This window comes from Hypanus sabinus, chromosome 12 (assembly GCF_030144855.1).
Source record: "Hypanus sabinus isolate sHypSab1 chromosome 12, sHypSab1.hap1, whole genome shotgun sequence".
Lineage (NCBI taxonomy): Eukaryota > Metazoa > Chordata > Chondrichthyes > Myliobatiformes > Dasyatidae > Hypanus > Hypanus sabinus.
This window is the reverse complement of record NC_082717.1, coordinates 95,914,154-95,938,972: the sequence shown is the minus strand read 5'-3', so window position 1 is coordinate 95,938,972 and position 24,819 is coordinate 95,914,154. Positions and strand designations below refer to the sequence as shown.

Genomic DNA, 24,819 nt, shown 5'->3' with positions numbered 1-24,819 from the left:
GAGATGAAGAAAGACGTCAGTGGAGGGGGTTGGTAGATTGCCCAATGGAGTGGGCTTTGAGTGAGTGTCTGGGGGTCAGTGATGCTCGGAGGTCATTGGGAACGAATGGACAGAACTGTGAGCTCCAACGTGCGCATTAGACTTTTTCTTTAAAATAGGCCCTTTTTCTTTTTATTTACTAACCCTATAGTCAGATTAAGATTTATAAAGTTCAATAGTTTAATTGCATATGGTGTACTGTCTGATACTTTGTTGTACAGATTTATAACCGGGCAGCATCCACACAAATGAGATTTCTCAGTTTGGCTGGGTTAGAGGCCGTCTTCCCCTAGACAAACGCTAGCTGAACCATTATTATACTGCTGCTTATATATCAAGCTCAAAATAACAACACGTCAAAAATGGAATTTGTTTGGAATTCCAAAGTGCAGTACATCTTTTTATGCAGGAAGAAAATTGTCTCACAGTATTGCCATGATTCTCCAAATGCATACTTGGCTGGACACTACAGAGAAAGAACTGATTTGGCTCTGCTATCTCTACATTCAGTCTTACAAACAAAACTACAGAAAATGGCAAAGTGAAACAACACATTAAACAATTGTTGAGGAAAAATCTTTTCGTTACTTGGAACTGTTATATTAGTATCTTCATTATAGGCAAAGAAATGGTAACTGGCTTGCTAGTAATTCTGGAGAATTTGATATCCTTTTAATATAGACAGCATTTAAAATCGTTAATCACTGTCAATTCTTCATTGTGACCACTGTTTAAAAAAATGAGTTTTCTCACATGACAGATACACTAAATCCTCAGTATCCATGCATGAAATTAACATGGACTTCCCACAGCTAACTAATCCTTCTCCTTTACACCCAATACACACATCGACTAAACATAAATATTCCACATAAATTTTAACAGTATTATATACACATTAAAACATGTAAATACCAAAAAGAATTGCCATTAGATACCAACTACTTTCATTGGGGGATTCCCATTTGAAATCACAAGATGCGGCTATTATCTTGTAATCAGAACACAATAATGCACTTGGCACAAGAAGTCTGAAAATTTATCACAGTATTTATACAAAGAAATTTTAACGTACATTTCTGTGAAAAATTTGAGATGGAGCCTGAAACCAACCTCTCAAGTACACAGATCTATGGATGTCAAATCAGTGGATCACAATGACTTTAGTGTGTGTATTAACAAATACTTAATTAATCTACATGAATTACAGTATTAGATATCCAAAGATAAACTGATAACCTTCATTAGTTTTCAGTGCCCTTTCTCCTAAAACATTTATCAGAAATTATTTTGTCGTGGTTGATTCTTACTGTTGAATGTTGAATTCAATGACAATGCACTTCTCTGATAACTTGATGTAAACATACTTAAATAAAAATTCAGACATCGCCGGCCAAACTTTCCTTACCTTCGAGAACCTTAGGGAAAAAAATTATTGGCGCTTTTGATCGCCTAGTTCAGACGCTCTACAAACACTCACTACACATTCTTCCTTTGAATTCTGATCTACCTTAATATGTTTATTACTTTTAAAATATTCTGTTCTTGCCAGCGCGAAGGATGAGGAAACAAGACAATGCTGTCAACTAGCAGGTGCTATCTGAACAGTAAACAGCTCAGACGAATAAAAAGCTAATTGGGTGACTTTGATTATAATTTAAAATAAACTACATGAGGAAACTTCCAGAACACCAAATATGTATCTAATGGGGATGAATCCGTTCTGGTTAGACCCAGTGACTTAGCAATTTCGTGTCCTGGCCGCAGATACGGAAGTCAGCAGGAACCTGCACTGGATTAAAAAAAAGGGCACAAAAAAGTACAGGCTCTTACCACATTCCACTAAGTCCTTCGAGTTCGCCAGTTCTGACTGGGTGACACAGCCTGGCTTCTGCAAGCGGCTGTTGCTATTGAACGATAAAAGCGAAAAGTACTCAGCCCAGGCCGAGCCGTACAAAGTAAACAATAAAAGTTGAGCAGCAACCATCACCGCCGCAATCTGACTGGCAGCTGCCATGTTTGCGCTGCTTCTCGTCAGCGAAGGCAGCATACGGGTAACCGGCGAGGTGGGCGGAGCGCTGCGCACGCTGGGAGTTGTCGTTCGTATTGGGATCGTGAAAGAGGCGTAATCCCACCGAGTGGACCACATCTTCCGTGATGCTTCGCGGTGCAATGCCTGCCGTCTGTCAGCTCGCTTTGGCGCGCACCGGTAACCTGGCAGCGGCTGTTGGGGCCTCGCCGCCGTTGGATGCTATGGTGGCGCCGTATCGGTGTGTGGAGTGCAACGAGGAGGCGATGGAGCTACACAGGGATTACAGCCACGGTATCATCAAGATCACCATTTGTGTGAGTGCAGATAAGCGAGAGGAAGGTCCCCTCGCCGTCACCACCACCCGCACTTCTCCCTCGTTAACCACACTGCAACATCTCGACCAAAAAACTGAGTTTCGTGCCTCCAAACACCCATTTGCTCAGAACCTCCGACTTCCTTTCCTGTTCGCACCTTCTGTGCTCCTCTACGGCCATTTTATTTCCTCAGTGCATTACTTTCCTGTCATATAACTCTCCAATTTATTAACTTTCATTTATAGAGAAATCAGTTTTGGCTAAGCGTCTACTGCCAATATAGGTAAATGAACATTGAAAATCTCAAATAAAAATAAAATAAGACAGGCGGCATCCGTAAGAAGAGAAGCGGAATTAACGTTTTAGCTCAACCTGAAACTAACTCAGTTGCTTTTCTCACAGATATCGGCTGACCCGCTGAACATCTGCAGCATTATCTGTTTTTATGCGATCACAGCAAATAATCAGGTCATTTAGTCTCATGGGGTGTCGAAACACCTAGAGTTGCTATATCAAAATAAAGAGCAGTCCATTCAGGATTAGATAGGGACAGATTTCATCACCAGAAAGAAAAATTATGCAATTCAAGACCCAAGAATTCTGTGAAGGGTTAGTTCTTAGTATATTGAAGACAGATGAATACATCTTATGCACTCCTATTTGTTGTCAAAAGAGTTATTTCTTGGCGAAGCAGTGGTTTAGTTGTCTTTCTTATGATTTGATATTTGTAGATACTGTTATCTGTAGTATTCTTTAATTTTTGCAAACCAAGTGCAGATTTAGTGAATGATTTATGTTTGGGATATCTGCATACCTTAATGTTCTGCATGATCTGCATACCTCTATGTTCTATGTGTGCAAGCGTGACCTGCAGCTCATCTGCTCCTTTCATTCTACATCTAATTCCCACTCTAATCTCTTTTTCCTCAGTCTCCTGTGCAGTATCAATGAAGTTTATCACGTTTGAGAAACAAGTGCTGTATTCTGAATTGACACGATAAGGGTATCAGAGGGGTTGAGGGTTTCTTGAAGTGCAAATTTTGGGAGTTGCTAACCCCACAGACAGAAAGAAATCAGCACTGTGGACAGATAAGCTACCCAGAAGAGTAGGAGAAGCAGAAATGAAAAGAGTTTGTTTTGCTCTCCAAGTCACTCTGTGTATCTGAGTCTGCTGGGGCAGATTAAAGGAATGCAGTCCAAATGGTAGCACTAGTAGAAAAAAAACTAATCATAATATAATCATAGGGCAGCACTTTAGCACAGTGGTAAGCACAATACTCTACAGCGCCACTTGTCAGATTAGGGTTCAATTCCTGTCACTCTCTATAAGGAGTTTGTATGTTCTTCTTGTGACTGCATGGGTTTGCTCCAGCTGCTCCAGTTTCTTCCCACATTCCAAAGATGTATGAGTTGTGGGCATGCTTTGTTGTTGCCAGAAGTGTGATTACACTTGCAAGCTGCATCCAAACATTTCAGACTGTGTTGGTCATTGACACAAAACAACACAGTTAACACAAAACAACAATATGTTTCAGTATACGAATAAAGCTAATCTTTAGATTTCATTACTTCAGAGACAGACAGCTTCTTTAATAATTATTATGAACCCTGCACTTCTTTGATAAAAACACAGAACAGGTATTGAGGTCATGCGGTCTGACTTTCAGCTATTTAAAAATAAGGACGTGAAGATAAAATTCTCGGGATTATTCCCAGTCCAACATGTCAGCAAGTACGGATAAGGTCAATGCAGTGCTTCAGGTATGGTTTTTAGATTCATGGGCCATTGGGGCCCAATGTGGGGTTTAAGCATCTATTCAAAAGGGGCAGGTTGAATTTCAGCAGGACTGGGATCAATGTGCTTGTGGGGTTGGCGAAATGTTAAGCTAAATTGACTGGGGAATACCCATAACACTCAGAAATGGAACAAGGTGCTGAGAAGAGTTATAATTTTTGATTGTATTAGAAAAGGAAGTAGACCAATTTTAGAAACAAGCATGCTCCAAAGAAATACATGAAGTACAACCAAAGAAATACATGAAGTACAATGATTAACTTATCCTGCATGTTGGTGTGAATAAGGATGGTGAGTAATAAGCATACAAAGTTTTGATGAAATGTGTGTTAGTGGATGGCTTACAAATGGTGAGGCGTGGCACTTACTGTACACAGAAAGTGTTCAGAAAAGATAGGGAAGGGAGAAAAGCACAGTTGGCTGGATGTACTGATGATTGAAAACATTGTAATACTGAGAAACTATGATTTCCTTGAAGGAGCAAAGGCAGAATCTATCCACTGAGAGCTGACTAGCTAAAAGGGGATGGGTACATTTGCAATATTATTTTGGCCGCCAAGTAATGAGAAGGAAATAAGGGAGCAAATCTGCAGGGAAATTAGAAATGTGCAAGAGCTATAGACCACAGATATTAGCGGGATTCAATTATCAAAAATATCGATTTGGAATAATATGAAGTAAAGGGGAAGGGGTATTCTGAAGTGTTATTCTGTGCTCAGCCGGAAAAGAGATCGTTAGATTAGATTCAGGTATACGAAGTAGGCCATGTGTCAGTGGGAGAACTGCCTTTGGAAGGTCTAATTATTATCAATATTAGGAATACAGCAGAGCAAGAAGCAGTCCAATCTAAGATTCTATTTTTAATGTAATGAGAGGAAATCTAACCACCGTAAAATGGTTCATAAGATTGATAGCTTAAAACATAATACAACAGTGGATGCAATTTAAGGAGGGGATATTTTGGTTACATATACATAAGAGGTTAAGTGCTAGAGAAGCTAATATTATGGATTGTTGGATGAAGAATGACCAAAGAATATATGTATAATACATTAGAGAATCTTGTTTTAAAAAAAAGAACCAGGCTAAATACATCACTTGAGAGGGAAAATAAAGAGAAAAGGTAGTCTAGGACTAGATAAGAGATTGGAAATGATAAAAGGGCACCCCAAATTCTTCTACATGGATTATGGGAGGCAACAAGGAACTTGTTGGGGACAGAGGTGAAGAAATATACATGCAGGTGAAATTTTATGGGCAGGATACACTGGTTATGCTAAGAGTGAATAAATCACTTGAACTCACTGGTTGTAGCTTGGGTTGTGACGTCAGCATGGAGAGGATGGAGATCAAAGCATCATCCTAAATCTTCCCTAAGCAAAGGAGGTATCAATGTTTTGGAAAGTGGAAAATGTACAAAGCCTATAGGATATACTGTAGTTTGAGTTAAACAAACAGAGCCTGCCCAAGTTTGTAAAAGACAGATCTAATTGATTTGGTTTCATAAAGAGAATGCAATGTTGTCTAAATCAAATTAAAGAAACTATCTGAGGACAACTTTTGATCTCTTCCTCTTTAACTATGTGCATTCCATTCAGTATTTACATGAAGCACAAGAAGTAAGAACTTGTATAGGCATTGGGATTTCTTCTGGGGAAGGTATGACCTGTAAAAAAAGGGACAGATTACACCTGAACCTGGTGGGGGGTGGGGGGGGGGGCCGCAATAACCTTGCAGGCAGATTTACAAGAACTGTTGGAGAGGGTTTGAACTATCTTGGCAGAGGGATAGGAAACTGGGTGTTTGATAAAGTATGTAAAAGGTCAACATTGTCATTAAACATAGCAGCCTGTTTTTTCTGCAAGAAAACTTGATGATCAACAGATGTGCTAATTTTGCTATTCAATGCTGAGCAATATTTCTTCTCGAAGTTAGCCATCTAGTGTTTCAGGGTACTTGTCTCTTTGTACAGCCATGCACATAGATAGGACCGTTCTAGCCTGTTCTGTGTATGTGAGCCATTATGCCTATTCTGTAATTTGTCTCTCGTTTCTGTCATGCACATAGATAAGTCTGGCTCCTGCTTGTCTTGTGTGGGGTATCTGAACAACTATATCTATTCTGTAAGGGGATCTGTCAGTTAGTTGGTGGACCGAGCAGGAACAGTCACAGACTGTTCCTGTTTGAGCAACTAACTGAAATGCTCCGGAGGCTTTGAATAGATAGTTTGTACTTATACAGTCTCTGAGTGACTTTATCTGGATTCGACTTCCAGAGTTAGGGCTGGGATGGGGCTGTTGGTATACAAGAAAAGGGAGTGTGTTGTGAGACTGTCAGGAAGGACAGGCAGATGATAGGGCAAAATTGCAGTTAGTGGAATGAGTTTCTGTATAACAGACAAAATCAAGGGTGGTGAATACAGGTCTGAAGGTGTTATATTTGAATGCATGCAGTACACATATGCTGGATGATCTTGTAGTGCAGTTAGAGATTGGCAGGTATTATGTTGTGAGCATCACTGAGTCGTGGCTGAAAGAAGATTATAGTTAGAAACTTAGGTAAGAAATAAAATCAAATCCTTAGAGTGACATAAGATCAGAAGGTGTAGAATTGTTGATGGTAGAGTTAAGAAACTGCAAGAGTAAAAAGACCCTAATGGGAATTATATACAAGCCACTGAACAGTGGCTGTGAGCTTGTGGTGACCCACTTCCCAGCGCACTTGAACTAGGGCACCAGGCCTTCTTCACCAGCAAAGAGAAAAGCCCGCACGCTGGAAGGGACTGTGAATACAGTATTCCCGCCCGTGGAGGGCGGAAATGGGAAGGATTAAAAGCGAGGCCGCAAAGTTTGAATAAATCTTCTACTCAACTGCAACTCACCGTCTGCGTGTCGTTATTCCAGTGCTGTGTGTAGCACTCCTCTACAAGCTACAAATTACAATGGGAAATAGAAAATACATGTAAAAAGAGCAATGTTATGATAGTCAAGGGGGATTTTGGTATGTAGGTAAATTTGGAAAATCAGGTTTGTGCTGATTTTGGATCCCAAGAGAGAGAATTTGTAGAATGCCTACAAGATAGCTTTTTTGGGCAGCTTGTGGTTGAGCCCACTAGAAGATTAGCTATTCTGGAGTGGGTGTTGTGTAATGAACCGGATTTGATGAGGGGCATTTAGGTATAAAGAAAACCTTTCTGAGGCAGTGATCATAACATGATAGAATTCACTCTGTTATTTGAGAAGGAGAAGCTAAAGTCAGATATATCAGTTTTGCATTGGAGTAAAGGGAATTACAGAGGCTGTTTTGTCTGGGGAGGGGAGTGGGGGTTGATGATCAGGATGCCATTCTTTTTTTGAATGGGGTGTGGTCAGGTTTGATATTTCTCTCTGAACGACTTTCATGTTCTGTCTTTTGTTTCATGGCTATCTGGAGAATACAAATTTCAGACTATAATAAATGTACCTTTGAAACCTTTGAGAGAGGAGCTGACCAAAGTTGACCGGAAGGGGATACTGGTAGGGATGATGGCAGAGCAGACAAGGCTGGGGTTTCTGGGAGCAATTCAGAAAAGAGGATAGATACATCCCAAACAAGAAGTAACATACTAAAGGCATGATGACACAGCCATGACCAATGAAAAGTGAAGACCAAATTAAAAGCAAAAGAGAGTGCATAAAATAGAACAAAGATTAGTGGGAAGTTAGCAGATTGGGAAGCTTTTGAAAACCAACAGAAGGCAACTATAAAAGCCATAAGGGGCGAAAGATGAAATATGAAGCTAAGTTAGCCAATAATATCAAAGGAGATACTAACACATTAGATATATAAAGAGCAAAAGAGGTGAGAGTAGGTATTGGACAGCTGGAGAGGCAGTAATGGGGAACAAGGAAATGATGGACAAACTGAATAAGTATGTTTAATCTGTTTTCACTAGAAAACACTAGCAGTATACCACATGTTCGAGAGTGTCAGGGGACATAAGTGAGTGAAGTTAACATTACTAGGGAGAAGGTGCTTGGGAAACTGAAAGGTCTGAAGGTAGATAAATCACCTGAACCAGATGGACTACACCTGAAGGTTCTGAAATAGGTAGCTGAAGAGAATATGGAGGTGTTAGTAATGATCTTTCAAGAATGATTAGATTCTGGAATGGTTCCAGGGACTGGAAAATTGCAGATGTCACTCTGCTCTTCAAGAAGGGAGAGGAGACAGAAAGAAGGAAATTATAGGCCTGTTAGCCTGACCTAAATGGATGGGAAGATAGTGAAGTCGATTGTTAAGGATGAGGTTTCAGGGTACTTGATAAAATGAACCGTAGTCAGCATGGATCTTGCTTGACAAATCTTGGAATTTCTAGAGGAAATAACAATCAGGATGGACAAAGGAGAATCGGTGGTACTTGGATTTGGCCTCGAGCAAGGTGCCACACATGAGGCTACTCAGCAAGGTAAGAGCCCATAGTTAGATGACAAAGCAGGCACAGACCAGATGGTTTAGTTCCCTAACCGTCTGAGCCACAGAGCTAGACTCAGTGCCAGAGGCACGGCTGCTATTGCCTCCCCCAGGTAGGTTATTCCCTGCTCTCCCAACAGTACTCAAAATGGAGTACTTACTGTTGAAGGGGATGATCACAGGGGTGCTCTCCACTATCTGACATTTTCCCTTACCTCTCCTGACAGACAGCACCCATTTATCTGTCTCCTGTAACCTTGGGTGACTACCTCCCTGTAAATCCTGTCTTTCACCTTTTCACTTTCCCTAACATGCCAAAGGTCATCAAGCTGCAGCTCCAGTTTCCCAACATGGTCTCTAAGGAGCTGCATATAGGTAGGTTTGTTGCGTGTCAGAAAGTTAGTAAACAAAGCATAATGCAGGAAAATGTAAGATTATCACTTTGGAAGAAAAATTGAAAAACAAATTGTTACTTAAATGGAATGATGCTACAAAATGTTGCAATTCAAAGATATCTAGGAGTTCTAAACAAGAAGTTTACTTGCTGTGCCAACTTGCTATTAGGGAGACTAATTGAAATTCACTTTTATTGCAAGAGGTGTGGACTGTAGAAATTATGGAAGTAAATGCAAGTTTCTGGGGTTCTAGAGAGCCAAAGGCTGCAGTACTGCAAGCAGTTTTGGTTTTCATATTTAAGGAAGAATGTTTTTGTCTTAGCAACATAGAGAAGGTTCACTAGGTTGACTCCTGGAATGAAGGTATTGGTTCTGAAGAAAGCTTGAGCAGGTTGGATACGTTCTCATTGGAATATACAGTAGAAGAATGAGAGGTGATCTTATTGAAACAAAAGGTTGAGAATAATTGACAGTATGTTCTCTCTAGTCGGGTTGTCTAAAACAAACAGGCATAGTTTCAGAGTAAAGTGTTGCATATTTCAGATTGAGACTAGGAGAAACTACTCTGGGTTGTGAACCTTGACCCAATGGAAGGAGTATGAATCCACTTAAGGCAGATACTGATCAACGTTAAAACCACACAATAAATGATGTCATAAGGAATACAAAAGCAATATACTGCATAAATCTGAATAAAACTAGGCACTATTGGAAATACTTGGCAATGCAGACAACATCTGAAAAGAACAATAATGTTTCAGATTGATGGCTATTCATCATAACTGGGATGTTCGAAATACAGCAACATTTAAAGAGGATAGAAGCTAGTGAGGGTGGCTTATTCTCTTGGCTTTTTACCCTTTGAAAGGGTGAAAACCTGGAGAATAGCCCAACTGGTGAGGTATTTGCTGAAAGAGAGTGGTAAGCACAAAAAATACAAGCTAAAGCAGTCTACCTGCCCCCTCAAGCCTGCCCTGTAATTCAGCATAATTGTGGCAATGTATGCTGGCTTTAACACCCTTCTGTTCCAGTTTCTCCCGTTCTCTTCAGTTCCTCAATCTCTCTCCACTATGCATATATCTAATCTGGTCTCCACCATCAGAAATAGTGGATGCATTAGTGATAATTTTTCAAAACTCCTTAGATTCTGGATTAGTTCCTGAGGATTGGAGGGTGGCTAATGTAACCCCACTTTTTAAAAAAGGAGGGAGAGAGAAACCGGGGAGTTATAGACCGGTTAGTCTGATATCGGTGGTGGGGAAAATGCTAGAGTCGGTTATCAAAGATGTGATAACAACACATTTGGAAGGAGGTGAAATCATCGGACAAAGTCAGCATGGATTTGTGAAAGGAAAATCATGTCTGACGAATCTTATAGAATTTTTTGAAGATGTAACTAGTAGAATGGATGGAGGAGAGCCAGTGGATGTGGTATATTTAGATTTTCAAAAGGCTTTTGACAAGGTCCCACACAGGAGATTAGTGTGCAAACTTAAAGCACACGGTATTGGGGGTATGGTATTGATGTGTATAGAGAATTGGTTGGCAGACAGGAAGCAAAGAGTGGGAGTAAATGGGACCTTTTCAGAATGGCAGGCAGTGACTAGTGGGGTACCGCAAGGCTCAGTGCTGGAGGATGCAGGGTGACTTGGATAGGTTAGGTGAGTGGGCAAATTCATGGCAGATGCAATTTAATGTGGATAAATGTGAGGTTATCCATTTAGTTGTTAACCATAAATGTTAGGTTATCCACTTTGGTTGCAAGAACAGGAAAATAGATTATTATCTGAATGGTGGCTGATTAGGAAAAGGGGAGGTGCAACGATACCTGGGTGTCATTGTACACCAATCATTGAAGGTGTGCATGCAGGTACAGCAGGCGGTGAAAAAGGCAAATGGTATGTTGGCATTCACAGCAAAAGGATTTGAGTATAGGAGCAGGGAGGTTCTACTACAGTTGTACAAGGCCTTGGTGAGACCGCCCCTAGAATATTGTGTGCAGTTTTGGTCCCCTAATCTGAGGAAAGACATTCTTGCCATAGAGGGAGTACAGAGAAGGTTCTCCAGATTGATTCCTGGGATGGCAGGACTTTCATATGAAGAAAGACTGGATCGACTAGGCTTATACTCACTGGAATTTAGAAGATTGAGGGGGGATCTTATTGAAACGTATAAAATTCTAAAGGGATTGGACAGGCTAGATGCAGGAAGATTGTTTCCAATGTTGGGGAAGTCCAGAACGAGGAGTCATAGTTTAAGGATAAAGGGGAAGCCTTTTAGGACCGAGATGAGGAAAAACTTCTTCACACAGAGAGTGGTGAATCTGTGGAATTCTCTGCCACAGGAAACAGTTGAGGCCGGTTCATTGGCTATATTTAAGAGGAAGTTAGGTATGACCCTTGTGGCTAAAGGGATCAGGGGGTATGGAAAGAAAGCATGTACATGGTTCTGAGTTGGATGATCAGCCATGATCATACTGAATGGTGGTACAGGCTCGAATGGCCTACTCCTGCACCTATTTTCTATGTTTCTATCACTGTGGCAGAGAATCCCAATGTTCCACTACCCTCTGAGAAGACATTTCACCATGCCTGAGTTTTAAATGATTGTCCCCTTACTTTGCAGCTATGTCCCTGGTCCATGACTCCCCCACCAGCAAGTAACAAAATACCAGGTTAATGAGTAACTAAAGGTCTGTTTGATTGTGATGTTTTTCTTCATTAAAGTTTAATGCTATAGCTTCAGCATCACTAGTGTTCATGACATGAAGTTCCTCCACAAATGTTGCCTAGAAGTTTGAATCTAATGGGGAAATTGATGGTTAATAGTGCTAAAATGTATTTTCCCTTGCAGAGATCATGCCAGAAACCAGTTGATAAATATGTTGAATATGACCCAGTGATTATTCTCATTGACGCGATCTTGTGTAAAGTTCAAGCTTATAGGCATATAATCCTCAATTCCAACATTAATGTAAGTATTTTAAACTGCCAAGTTACGTTGTTGTGATTAGCTTGGTAATTATAGGGGAAAAAAGGGGGGAGAATCTCTGGTGATTGACATTTTTTTGTAAAGTGTAACTGCATCATTTTTACTGTTACCAGTGACACCAAGTAGAGAGATCATAGCATTGCAGATGTCTTAATTGACTAATATTCCAGAGGATGAGAATCTGATGACTTCACCATAGATGCTGAAAAATTTAATTTTAGATTATTAAATAAAACTGAAATTTAAAAGTGTGTATTAGTTGGGAAAGTAGACAGATCATTCTCAAAATATATCTGTTCATTCTTGTTCTCTTGGAAATGAGCTATGGTTGCTAAATACAACTCCAAATCCACAGCAATCTCATTACTCTTAAATACACTCTAAATACCTTTCTCAAAGGCAGTAATGGATGTGCACAAGTGCCAGCCTTCCAAACATCATCTTCATCTTGTGAATTAATATTTCCTTGTTAAAAAACCAACATTTTGTATCCTCTCCACTCCTCCACAGTTTTAGATCTTTGAATAATGGTGGGTGGTGAAGGAGATGAGGTGAGTGGGTGGTTTATATAATTTTGTTTTACCAGAAGCACCTTTCACATACAAGGCATGTCGATGAGCTGTTTTATAAAACTCATTGAGGTTTACACTTTTCTTTCAGATTCACTGGAAACTGTGCATTTTCTGTTTGTTATGTGAAGCATATCTTAGGTGGTCACAGCTACAGGATTCACAGCAAACAGTTGATCCAATCGATATAATTCGTTATGCCAAAGAATGGGACTTCTATCTGATGTTTGGATTGGCTAGTTTGGGTATGGTCACTTATTATTTATTGGGTTGATGGGGGGCGTGGAACCATGTTAGTTAATTCTGTGTCATACTAGTTGAAGGTCCTATTTACACCTCTGAGCCAACATGATGTGGTTTTGTCCTTGTATAATTTTGTTTTTAAGTAAAATGTCAAACCAAAAGTTTGTCTCTCCACATTTCATAATTTGCATTCTTTACCTGTGTCCAGCTAGAAAGATATAGCAACAGACTGTGATTGTTACAAACCTGAAATCCAGATCATCTACCCATCTTGACCATGTGGCAGGGAAAACTATAATAATTGAAAAAAAATTACTGCAATGTACTTATAATTTAAAGTAATATTTTGCCTTGTAAAAATGGTGAATTATCTAAATCTTGAATTAATCAATTTGCTTAAAAATTTAAATTGATTATGTTACATAAATTCAAATAATAAATCACTATCTAAAAGTTATACCATATATACAATAATTTATCATGTTGATTTCTATTGAACCCAGTGATTAATCTATATGCCCTTCTATCTTATTTCTGGAGCTTCACAAGCATCGACTTCTGATGCTTGACATTGACCTTGTCCTACTTCTCATCTTCTTGCTGTCGAACTCAACACTGGTAAAGATCAAATTTTAACGTGTGCTCTTTAGCTTCAAATTACTACTTGCTTGCCACTAATTTCAACTCTCTTCTTGTCTGAGGCAGGTAGACAGCAGACGCTCGAGCACACATCCATGCCATCTATTCTTACCTGTGTAACATTCCCCAATATCACCTTGCTTCAGCTCATCTGCTGCTGGAAAGTTTGTGTATCATCCTAATGCAGGATCTCAACTCACTGAGTTCCTCAAGCAGTTTGTATTTTTTTTAAAATGTTGCTCCATATTTCTGCAATCTCCTGTGCCTCTTAAAGCAACCTATGTTGTTTTCAAACATAAATTATCCAATGCTGTCCTGGCTGACCTCTTAACTAGAAACTTCGATAAACTTAACACGTACAAACAAGCTGGATGAACTCAGCAGGTCAGGTAGCACCCGTTGAAATGAGCAGTCAATGTTTTGGGCCGAGACCCTTCATTAGGACTGAAGAAGGTGGCCTTATAAAGAAGGTGTGGGGAGGGGGGAAGGTGCCAGGTAAAAAAACAATCAGATGAAAGATCAAGGGGTGAGGGAGGAGATAGGCAGGAGAGGAGAAGAAGGAATGTAAGGGGAAAGCACAATGGGTAGTAGAAGAAAGCAGAATCGAGAGAGGTGATAGGCAGCTGGAAGAGGAGGCAGAGTGAAAGTGGGATGGAGGAAGGGAGAGGTAGGGAATTACCAGAAGTTAGAGAATTCGATGTTCATACCAATGGGCTGGAGACTACCCAGACAGTATATGAGGTGTTGCTCCTCCAACCTGGGTTTGGCCTCATTGTGGCAGTAGAGGAGGCCATGTATGGACATATCCGAATGGGAATGTGAAGCAGAGTTGAAGTGGGTGGCAACCAGGAGATTCTGTCTGTTGTGGAGGTGCTTGACAAAGCGGTCCCCCAGTCTGCGTCGGGTCTCGCTGATGTAGAGGAGGCCACACTGGGAACACCGGATGCAATAGATGACCCCAGCAGACTCACAAGTGAAGTGTTGCCTCACCTGGAAGGACTGTTTGGGGCCCTGAATGATGGTAAGAGAGGAGGTGTAGGGACAGGTGTAGCACTTATGCTTGCAGGGATAAGTACCAGATGGGAGATCTGTGGGGAGGGATGTGTGGACCAGGCAGTTGCGGAGGGAACGATCCCTGCAAAAAGCAAAGAGGGGTAGGGAGGGAAAGATGTCCTTAATGGTGGGGTCCTGTTGAAGCTGGTGGAATTTGCGGAGGATTATATGCTGGATCCAGAGGCTGGTGGGGTGGTAGGTGAACTTAGATAAACTTAGTCATTCAAAACTCTGTTGCTTTTATCCAAACTTGCATTTGACCTCATGCTTGCTGATTTATGGTGGCTCCCAATATGGCAGTGCTGGCCAGTGATGTAGTGGGTTCTGCACCGGACTTCAAGGCAAGTGGTTCAGGGTTTGAATCCGGTCAGCTCCTTGCATGCTTTCCGTCTGTGCTGGGTCAAGTGTCAAGCTAGCAACTCGGCTTTGTGAAAAACAAAAATGCTAAAAAAAAAATGGCAAGGTTGGCACCCGATGCACAACAAGGCACGGAAACAATATGGTAATCGGTAAATGTTAATATCTGATCTTTTTGTACAAAATCCCTGTATGACTCTCTTTCTCCATATCCTGTAGTCTCCTTCAGATCTGCAATCTTCTCCAACTCCACAGCAATTGCCTTGCTCCAATTTTGGCCTTGGTAGCGATCATAATTGTTCTACAGTTGGTGGCTGTTCTTTAGCTCTATAGGCCATAGGTGCCTGAAGCTCTCAACTGATTTTCCTGTGTTTTAAGACGCTCTTTAACCATGCTTTTGATTGTATACTTGTTTTTGCAGCTTGTTAATAGTTTTTAGTTGATACATTTTATGAATTAGCTTGGGATGTATACTCAGTGGTTACTTTATTAGGTTCGCCTGCTCGCTAATGCAAATATCTAATCAGTAAAATCAAACAGCAGCAAGTCAGTGCATAAAAGCATGCAGACATGGTCAAGAGGACCAAGCAGAATAGGGAAGAAGTGTGATCTAAGTGACTTGACCGTGGAATGATTCTTGGTGCCAGACAGAGTGGTTTGAGTATCTCAGAAATTGTCGATTTGCTAGGATTTTCAAGCACCAGTCTCTAGAGTAGTGTTTCCCAACCTTTTTTTTTTAGCTCAATGCCTCCAAAGGCACCTTCATACTTGACAGTGCCCCTCTTAGGCACAATATACTTCCTGGGCCCCCAGAGTGTAAAAATGTGTCTACCTGATAAAGGTTCTTGGCCCGAAATGTCAACTGTTCTTGACTGTACTCTTTTCCAAAGATGCTGCTTGGCCTGCTAAGTTCCTTCAGCATTTTGTGCATGTTGCTTGGATTTCCAGCATCTGCAGATTTTCTCTTGTTTGAAACCAGCTTGGCAACTTGTCATATATGGTGCTCCATCTGTTGCCCAAGAAATTGTGTTCCTAATGGGAATATTTTATCCTCAGTATACATTTTGAGCTTAACCTAGATTGATTCACCATTAATATTAATTTTTAATTCTTAACAAAAGAGAATCTCTTCATAAACATTTTCATTTTTGATTAACCGTTCATAGAAATGCCTTATTGTCTTGCACAGTTAACTCATAAAGCTGTATGCCAAATTCTGAGTTTTGTAGCTCTGTGCACAGTTGATACTCAGTGCCTTCACTCATTTTGTCAATACCACGAGCTACAGAGATTACTCAGAGGATTTGCTTTTAAAATACTGGTATCTATTTTAAGAACAATGGTGAGCACTTCTGAGACAGCAGACATTATTAATCTTTCACCATTTGTATGAAATTTTCCACATCTCAAGAAATCCTTGGGGTCGGCAGGTTCACCGATTGGCTGTATTTCACAGTTTGTTTCTGGACAGCGCAGCATTGTTGCACAACCTGTTTTCCAATTGATCTGTAGAGAAAGTTGAAAGGGTGTATTTGACTTGCCAACCATTAAGTTGCATGAACTTGTTCCGTGCCACAAATCAAGGGCATCCAGCTTGCTAATTATATCCGATTGTGTCAGTTTGGTCAGGTGAGATTTCCAAGTTTCAGATGCGTTTTGACGACAATTATCCAATGTCTCATCCCTTTTTTTTTGGAAGTGCCTACTCTACTAACAGTCAGTCAGGTCTCATGACTCAAGTTAGGGTGCCGCTTACTGGCCCCCTGATGACTTCTATTTCCCCTAATGCCCCCAGGACATGTAACTGCCCCCATTGGGAATCATTGCTCATGAGCTTACAGAGGATGGTGTGAAAAGCAGCAGTCATCCAGTGAGCGGCAGCTCTGTGGGCAAAAACAAGAGAGGTTAGAGGAGAATGGCCAGGCTGATTCAAGCTGATAGGAAGGTAACAGTAACTCAAATAACCACGCATTTCAATTGTGATGTGCAGAAGAGCATCTCTGAATGCACAACACGTTAAACATTGAAGTGGATAGTCTACAGTAGCAGAAGGCTGCACCAGGTTCCACTCCATAAAGTGGCCACTGAGTTTATTACTAAGGTCAAGGTGTAATTTGTATGAATTTATTTTTTTTGTAAAGAAAATGTCACTTACTAGAGTAAACATGGGTAATATGCTTTAATGTTTCTTGGTCTCTTTTATTAGAGCTAACTGCATTCCTGAGTGGGGTGTTTTTCTTCTTATGCTTAACAAAGCATGATTTCATCCAGAAAAAATCAAATCTCTACATGCTGCTAATAGCCATATTATTATCTGGTTACGGGAAACTTCTTGTGATTCCAGTTATAATTTGGGAACATGACGACTCACCTCTGTACATTAACCTCATCAATTTCTTTGTTCTGGCATCCAACGCACAAGCTGTCAGAGGTAACCTTTTGACAATATTAGATTCACTGTTTCAAAGTTTATAGCTCTTCATGTTAACCATGTTTTATTTGTTAAGAGACTGTACAATGAGTGTGTTTAAACAAATTAATACAAACTATATTCTGGCATGGTAAAAGATATTAAACTCTAGAGTTTACTGTTTGCAAATGAAGTTGACATTTGATGTGAACGGACATGGAGGAGAATGAGAAGAAAACAAAATCAACACCCATATTGATGATGCCCCCTTCCATTCCATAAAAATCATTGAGTTCAAGTTAATCAAAGAGTCCACCCACTTCAGACATTCTCTCCCTGCTTCCACGATAACAAAGCCTGAAAGCACAAACCAATGTAGTCAAGGACAACTTTCATCCTGCTGTGATAGGACAATTGAACAGTCCTCTTGTCTGATAAGATGGGCTCATTAACTTACACCTACCTCATTTATGGCTTGTACCTTATTGTCTACCTGCATTATACTATCTCTGTAATTCTCTTTATTCTGCATTGTATTATTGTTTTCCCTTGTACTAACTCAATGCACTGTGATGAAATGATCTGTATATGGTATGCAACACAAAAGTTGCCTCACTGTACCATGGTACATGTGTTAATAGTAAATCAATTTACAAATTGGGTGAATTGAGCTGTGGTTCAGCCTTGATTTTATTAAATAGAGAAAGCTGCCGGGATGCTTCAGCCTTCAGCTGCTTTCTTCTAGTCGGAGGTGTTTACAGATCTATTTCAAATTCTCTTTGCAATAACTGCAAATCTCTATACTTCATTTTATACTTTGCCTTTTTTGCTGAATTTTATATAGTTGTGCTTTTTATGTTTTTCTTCCATGTTAGTACAGACTTAATGATAGTTTTCTGAATTTTTAAAAACAAAGTATTGGAGTTCAAATCCCTTCACATAGGTCTGAGAACACAACATTGGGAACATGTTTCCTACCTCTAGTGTGTCCAATCCCTTAATAATCCTATATGTTTCAATCAAATCCCCTCTCATCCTTCTAAATTCCAGTGTTTTCAAGGCCAGTTGCTCCAATCTTTCAACATATGACAGTCCCGCCATCCCAGTAATTAACCTTGTGAACTTACGCTGCACCCCCTCAATAGCAAGAATGTCCTTCCTCAAATTTGGAGACCAAAACTAAACACAATACTCCAGTTGTAGTTTCACCATGGCCCTGTACAACTGCAGAAGGACCTCTTTGCTCCTATACTCAACTCCCCTTGTTATGAAGGCCAACGTGCCATTAGCTTTCTTCATTGCCTGTTGTACCTGCATGCTTACTTTCAGTGACTGATGAACAAGGATACCTAGATCTCGTTGTACTTCCCCTTTTCCTAACTTGACACCATTCAGATAGTAACCTGCCTTCCTGTTCTTGCCACCAAAGTGGATGACCTCACATTTATCCACATTAAACTGCATCTGCCATGCATTCTGCCCACTCACCCAACCCATCCAAGTCACCCTGCATTCTCCTAACATCCTCCTCATATTTCACACTGCCACCCAGCTTTGTGTCATTTTGCAAATTTGCTAATGTTACTTTTAATCCCTTCATCTAAATCATTAATGTATATTGCAAATAGATGTGGTCCCAGTCCCGAGCCTTGTGATACCCCACTAGTCACTGCCTGCCATTCTGAAAAGGACCCGTTAATCCCTACTCTTTGTTTCCTGTCTGCCAACCAATTTTCTATCCATGTTAGTACCTTACCCCCAATACCATGTGCTCTAATTTTGCCCACTAATCTCCTATGTGGGACCTTATCAAAGGCCTTATCTGAAAGTCCAGGTACACTACATCCACTGGCTCTCCCTTGCCCATTTTCATAGTTACATCCTCAAAATATTCCAGAAGATTAGTCAAGCATGATTTCCCCTTCATAAATCCATGCTGACTCGGACTTATCCAAATGTGCCGCTATTTCATCTTTTATAATTGGCTCTAGCATCTTCCCCCCCACTAATGTCAGGCTGACTGTTCTATAATTCTCAGTTTTCTCTCTTCCTCCTTTCTTAAAAAGTGGAATAACATTAGCTATCCTCCAATCCTCAGGAGCTGATCCTGAATCTATAAGACATTGGAAAATGATTACTGATGCGTCCACGATTTCTAGAGTCATCTCCTTGAGCACCCTGGGATGCAGACCATCAGGCCCTGGGGATTTATCAGCCTTCAGTCCCATCAGTCTACCCAACACCATTTTCTGCCTAATGTGAATTTCCTTCAGTTCCTCCGCTGGCCACTATTACATCTGGGTGATTATCTGTGTCTTCCCTAGTGAAGACAAATCCAAAGTACCTGTTCAGCTCATCTGCCATTTCCTTGTTCCCCATAATAAATTCACCCGTTTCTGCCTTCAAGGGCCCAACTTTGGTCTTAACTAATTTTTTCCTCTTCACATACTTAACGAAGCTTTTACTATCCTCATTTATATTCTTGGCTAGCTTACCTTCGTACCTCATCTTTTCTTCCCGTATTGCCTTTTTAGTAATCTTCTGTTTAAAAGTTTCCCAGTCCTCTGGCTTCTCGCTTACCTTTGCTATGTTATACTTCTTCACTTTTATTTTTATACTGTCCTTGACTTCCTTTGTCAGCCACGGTCACCCCCTACTCCCCTTAGAATCTTTCTTCCTCTTTGGAATAAACTGGTCCTGCACCTCCTTTATTATTCCCAGAAATACCTGCCATTGTCGTTCCACTGTCATCCCTGCTAGGGTATCCTTCCAGTCAACTTTGGCTAGTTCTTCCCTCATGGCTCCATAGTCCCCTTTGTTCAACTGTAAAACTGACACTTCCTATTTTCCCTTCTCCCTCTCAAATTGTAGATTAAAAGTTATCATATTATGGTCACTACCTCCTAATGGTTCCTTTACCTCGAGTTCCTTTATCTAATCCGGTTCATTACACAACACTAGATCCAGAATTGCCTTCTCCCTGGTAGGCTCCAGTACAAGCTGCTCTAAGAATCCATCTCGGAGGCACTCCACAAACTCCCTTTCTTGGGGTCCAGTACCAACCTGATTTTCCAAGTCTACCTGCGTGTTGAAATACCCTATTATAACCGGAACATTACCTTTGCGACATGCTGATTTTAGCTCTCGATTCAACTTGCACCCTATATCCAGGCTACCATTTGGGGGCCTGGAGATAACTCCGGCACATCTGCCCTCACCCCATCCGCCCGCCACCCCACTCGGGATAGGGTTCCCTTTGTCCTCACCTACCATCCCACCAGCCTCCGGGTCCAACATATGATTCTCCGTAACTTCCGCCACCTCCAATGGGATCCCACTACCAAGCACATTTTTCCCTCCTCCCCCTTTCTGCTTTCTGCAGGGATCAGTCCCTACGCGACTCCTTGTCCATTTGTCTCCTCCCATCTCTTCCCACCGGTCTCCCTCCTGGCACTTATCCTTGTAAGCGGAACAAGTGCTACACCTGCCCTTACACTTCCTCCCTCACCACCATTCAGGGCCCCAGACAGTCCTTCCAGGTGAGGCAACACTTCACCTGTGAGTTGGCTGGTGTGGTATACTGCCTTTTATACATTGATAAGTCCCGGCCTTTTATACATTGATAAGACCTGACACAGACTGGGAGACCGTTTCACTGAACACATACGCTCTGTCCACCAGAGAAAGCAGGATCTGCCGGTGGCCACACGTTTTAATTCCAGGTCCCATTCCCATTCTGATAAGTCTATCCATGGCCTCCTCTACTGTCAAGATGAAGCGCACACTCAGGTTGGAGGAACAACACCTTATATTCCATCTGGGTAGCCTCCAACCTGATGACATGAACATTATCTTCTCTAACATCTGTTAATGCCCCTCCTCCCCTTCTTACCCCATCCCTGATTTATTTATTCCCCCCTCCTTTTTTTTTCTCTCTCTGCCCATCACTCTTTGTCTCCCTCTGGTGCTCCCCTGCCCCTTTCTTTCTGCCTAGGCCTCCCATTCCACGGTCCTTTCCCTTCTCCAGCTCTGTATCCGTTTTGCCAATCACCTTTCCAGCTTTTAGCTTTACCCCACCCCCTCCTGTCTTCCCCTATCATTTTCGATTTCCCCCCCACCCCCACTTTCAAATCTCTCACTGTCTTTTCTTTCAGTTAGTCCTGACGAAGGGTCTCGGCCTAAAACGTCAACAGTACTTCTTCCTATAGATGCTGCCTGGCCTGCTGCGTTCCCCCAGCATTTTGTGTGTTCTCATTAATGTTCAAATGAATATTTATCCAACAACCTGTCTTTTGAAGAAAAGTTGGACAGAATAGGAGCTGTTAGAATTTAGAAAAAAGAGAGAGAAGTTCAAAGAAATATATAAGGCCCTGTGGGTTCTTGGCTGGGTTATTATGGTGAAGCTGTGGAACCTCGAAGAATCTTCGTTGGTTATGTGGAACAGTCTATCTCCAAACCTATTCTGGTACTGCTCCCCAACTTTTCCTTTGCTACATTGATGACTACATTGGTGCTGCTTCCTGCACCCATGCTGAGCTCGTCAACTTAATCGACTTTGCCTGTAAGTTCCACCCAGCCCTCAAATTCACTTGGTCCATCTTGGACACTTCTCTCCCCTTTCTCGATCTCTCAGTCTCCATCTCTGGAGACAGACTGACCACTGACATCTTCTATAAACTCACTGACTCTCATAACTACCTCGATTATACCTCTTCCCACCCTGCCACATGCAAAAATGCTATTCCCTATTCCTAGTTCCTCTGTCTTCACTGCATCTGCTCCCAGGATGAGACTCTCCGTTCCAGGACATCTCAAATGTCCTCTTTCTTTCATGGTTTCCCTGCTGCCGTCATCAATGATGCCCTCACCCACATCTCCTCCATTTCCTGTACTTCTGCCCTCACCCCATCCTCCCGTCACCACAACAGGAACAGAGTTCCCCTTGTCCCAGGGCCACCAGCCTTCAGATCCAGCACATTATCCTCCGCAACTTCCACCACCTTCAACAGGACCCCACCGCTAAGCACATCTTTCCCACCCTACCCCTTTCTGCTTTCTGCAGGGATCATTCCCTCCGCGACTCCCTGGTCCACACGTCTCTCCCTACGGATCTCCCACCTGGCACTTATCCCTGCAAGCGTAAGTGCTACACCTGTCCCTACACCTCCTCCCTTACCACCATTCGGGGCCCCAAACAGTCCTTCCAGGTGAGGCAATACTTCACTTGTGAGTCTGTTGGGGTCATCTATTGCATCCGGTGCTCCCGGTGCGGCCTCCTCTTCATAGGTGAGACTCAAAGCAGATTGGGGGACTGCTTCGTCAAGCGCCTCCGCTCTGTCCGCCACAACAGACAGGAACTCCCAGTTGCCACCCACTTCAACTCTGCTTCACATTCCCATTTGGATATGTCCATACATGGCCTCCTCCACTGCCATGATGAGGCCAAACTCAGGTTGGAGGAGCAACACCTCATATACCATCTGGGTAGTCTCCAGCCCCTAGACATGAACATTGAATTCTCCAACTTCTGGTAATTCACTTCCCCCATCCGTTTCCCTCTGCCTCCTCCTCTAGCTGCCTATCACCTCCCTCATGGTTCCGCCTCCTTCTACTACCCATAGTGCTTTCCCCTTAGTGGTTTTTCACGTGGCACCTACCAGCCTTCTCCTTCCCACCCTCCCCCCACATTCTTTATAGGGCCCCTGGCCCCACCCTCTTCAGTCCTGACGAAGGGTCTTGGCCCGAAACATTGACTGTTCATTTCCACGGGTGCTGCCTGATCTGCTGAGTTCCTCCAGCATGTTGTGCGTGTTGCTTTGACCCCAGCATCTGCAGAGTATTTTCTGTTTACGAGAACCTGGAACTGGTGGTCTCCATGTAGAAAGGTGGATATCCATTTCTGACAAAAGGGTAATGCACTTTTGAATTTCTTTAAAGACCTATGGAAGCAGTATACTATCGGGAGTGAAATATTTACATCGGTAGAAAAGAATGCAGAGTTGAAGTTTCAATCAGATTAGCTGTGGTTTTAATGATGGAGCAGGTTCAAGTGGTTGAGTGACACAATAACTTTCTCAATTTCTTCATTGCTACTTATGAGATCTAGATATGCACAAATTGGCTGCTGCATTCTCTTGTTACAACAGTAACTTTTCAGCTATACTATAGTCGCCTCACTATAGGAAGGATGTGGAAACCATAGAAAGGGTGCAGAGGAGATTTACAAGGATGTTGCCTGGATTGAGGAGCATGCCTTATGATAATAGATTGAGTGACTTTTTTCCTTGGAGCGACGGAGGATGAGAGGTGACCTGATAGAGGTGTTTTAAGGTGATGAGAGGCATTGATCGTATGGATAGAAACATAGAAAACCTGCAGTACAATACATGCCCTTCGGCCCACAAAGCTGTGCTGAACATGTCCCTACCTTAGAAATTACTAGGCTTACCTATAGCCCTCTAATTTTCTGAGCTCCATGTACCTACCCAAAAGTCTCTTAAAAGACCCTATTGTATCCGATAGTCAGAGGCTTTTCCCAGGGCTGAAATGACTAGCATGAGAGGGCACAGTTTTAAGGTGCTTGAAAGTAGGTACAGAGGAGATGTCAGGTAAGTTTTTTTTACACAGAGAGTGCCAAGTGTGTGGAATGGGCTGCCGGCGACGGTGGTGGAGGCAGATGTGAGAGGGTCTTTTAAGAGACTCCTGGACAGGTACATGGAGCTCAGAAAAAGTATGTCACTAGATTACTACTTTTTAAGTAATTCTTTGTTTTCTCCTATCATCATCCTGTCATCATTTTCTTCAAACAGTTCCACAATCTTTTTTTACTTTCTGCACTATTACTGAGTTGAGACTTCAAACTCTAAACAGTAATAATATATAGAACTTCAACAAATTATTAAAAGTGCTGACTGTTTCAGTACTCAAGGTCCAATAAAATATATATTACATAATGTAACAAACAAATAATGTTTTATTTCTAAGTGTACTATTTTCTTATAAGCATTGAACACTTGTTTTGGTTTGATTCTTCTTGCAGTTGTGTTGAATAGTAGCAGGAGGTTTGCATTGTCTGTCATTACTGTTGGATGGATGGCAGAGCGCTTTACAGCCTACATCTTTCAGCATCTCGAATGGAGTACGTAGAAGATTCAGAACACTAGGCTGGAATAAAAGCCCTGGTCAGTCTGAGAAAAGTTTTATTCTTACTGCTGATGCGCATTGAACAGTGGAGACTGGTTAACATCAGACATGGAAAGCAGAAGGAAGTAAATTTTTTAAAAATGTTCAATTTTGCAGAAGGAAGTTTGTATTTAAATTAAATTATCCATCCAACTATACCACTGTTGGAAAGAATCACATTCAGTAATGTGTAGCAATACTATTTTTGTCTTGCACAATGGGTTGATCAAATTCTAAAATATGTAGTAATTTTATAAATTACTGGCCAAATTTGTACTAAAATAAATACATTATTAGTTTGGCAATCTATTGTTTAATTTTAACTAATAAAATGATTTAAATTTTGAA

General features: G+C 41.5%; 2 protein-coding genes across 4 annotated transcripts in view; one reads left to right on the top strand and one right to left on the bottom strand.

Moving 5' to 3' along the window:
* Positions 1 to 2,203, bottom strand: part of ttc13 (tetratricopeptide repeat domain 13) — a 106,433-nt gene extending 104,230 nt beyond the window's left edge. For all 3 annotated transcript variants that reach the window (XR_009515193.1, XM_059986496.1, XM_059986497.1), the window contains exon 1: positions 1,873 to 2,203. Coding sequence is in view for 2 of the 3 variants with exons in the window: in XM_059986496.1 (XP_059842479.1) it covers positions 1,873 to 2,188 (316 nt within the window). In the remaining variant the exon portion in view is untranslated. The remainder of the gene's footprint in view (positions 1 to 1,872) is intronic.
* On the top strand, positions 2,182 to 24,819 carry arv1 (ARV1 homolog, fatty acid homeostasis modulator). Its single transcript, XM_059986499.1, has 5 exons — positions 2,182 to 2,385; positions 11,881 to 12,000; positions 12,679 to 12,832; positions 17,086 to 17,310; positions 24,329 to 24,819. The coding sequence occupies exons 1-5, from the start codon at positions 2,197 to 2,199 to the stop codon at positions 24,433 to 24,435; spliced, it is 795 nt and encodes a 264-aa protein (XP_059842482.1). The 5' UTR covers positions 2,182 to 2,196; the 3' UTR covers positions 24,436 to 24,819.

What these genes read in the sequence shown, in the direction of transcription:
- arv1 (XM_059986499.1), top strand. Translation starts at nt 2,197, where the DNA reads ATGCTTCGCGGTGCAATGCCTGCCGTCTGTCAGCTCGCTTTGGCGCGC. An exon ending in TCATCAAGATCACCATTTGT is followed by an intron (nt 2,386 to 11,880) that starts GTGAGTGCAGAT and finishes TTTCCCTTGCAG; the next exon opens with AGATCATGCCAGAAACCAGT. An exon ending in GTTTGGATTGGCTAGTTTGG is followed by an intron (nt 12,833 to 17,085) that starts GTATGGTCACTT and finishes CTCTTTTATTAG; the next exon opens with AGCTAACTGCATTCCTGAGT.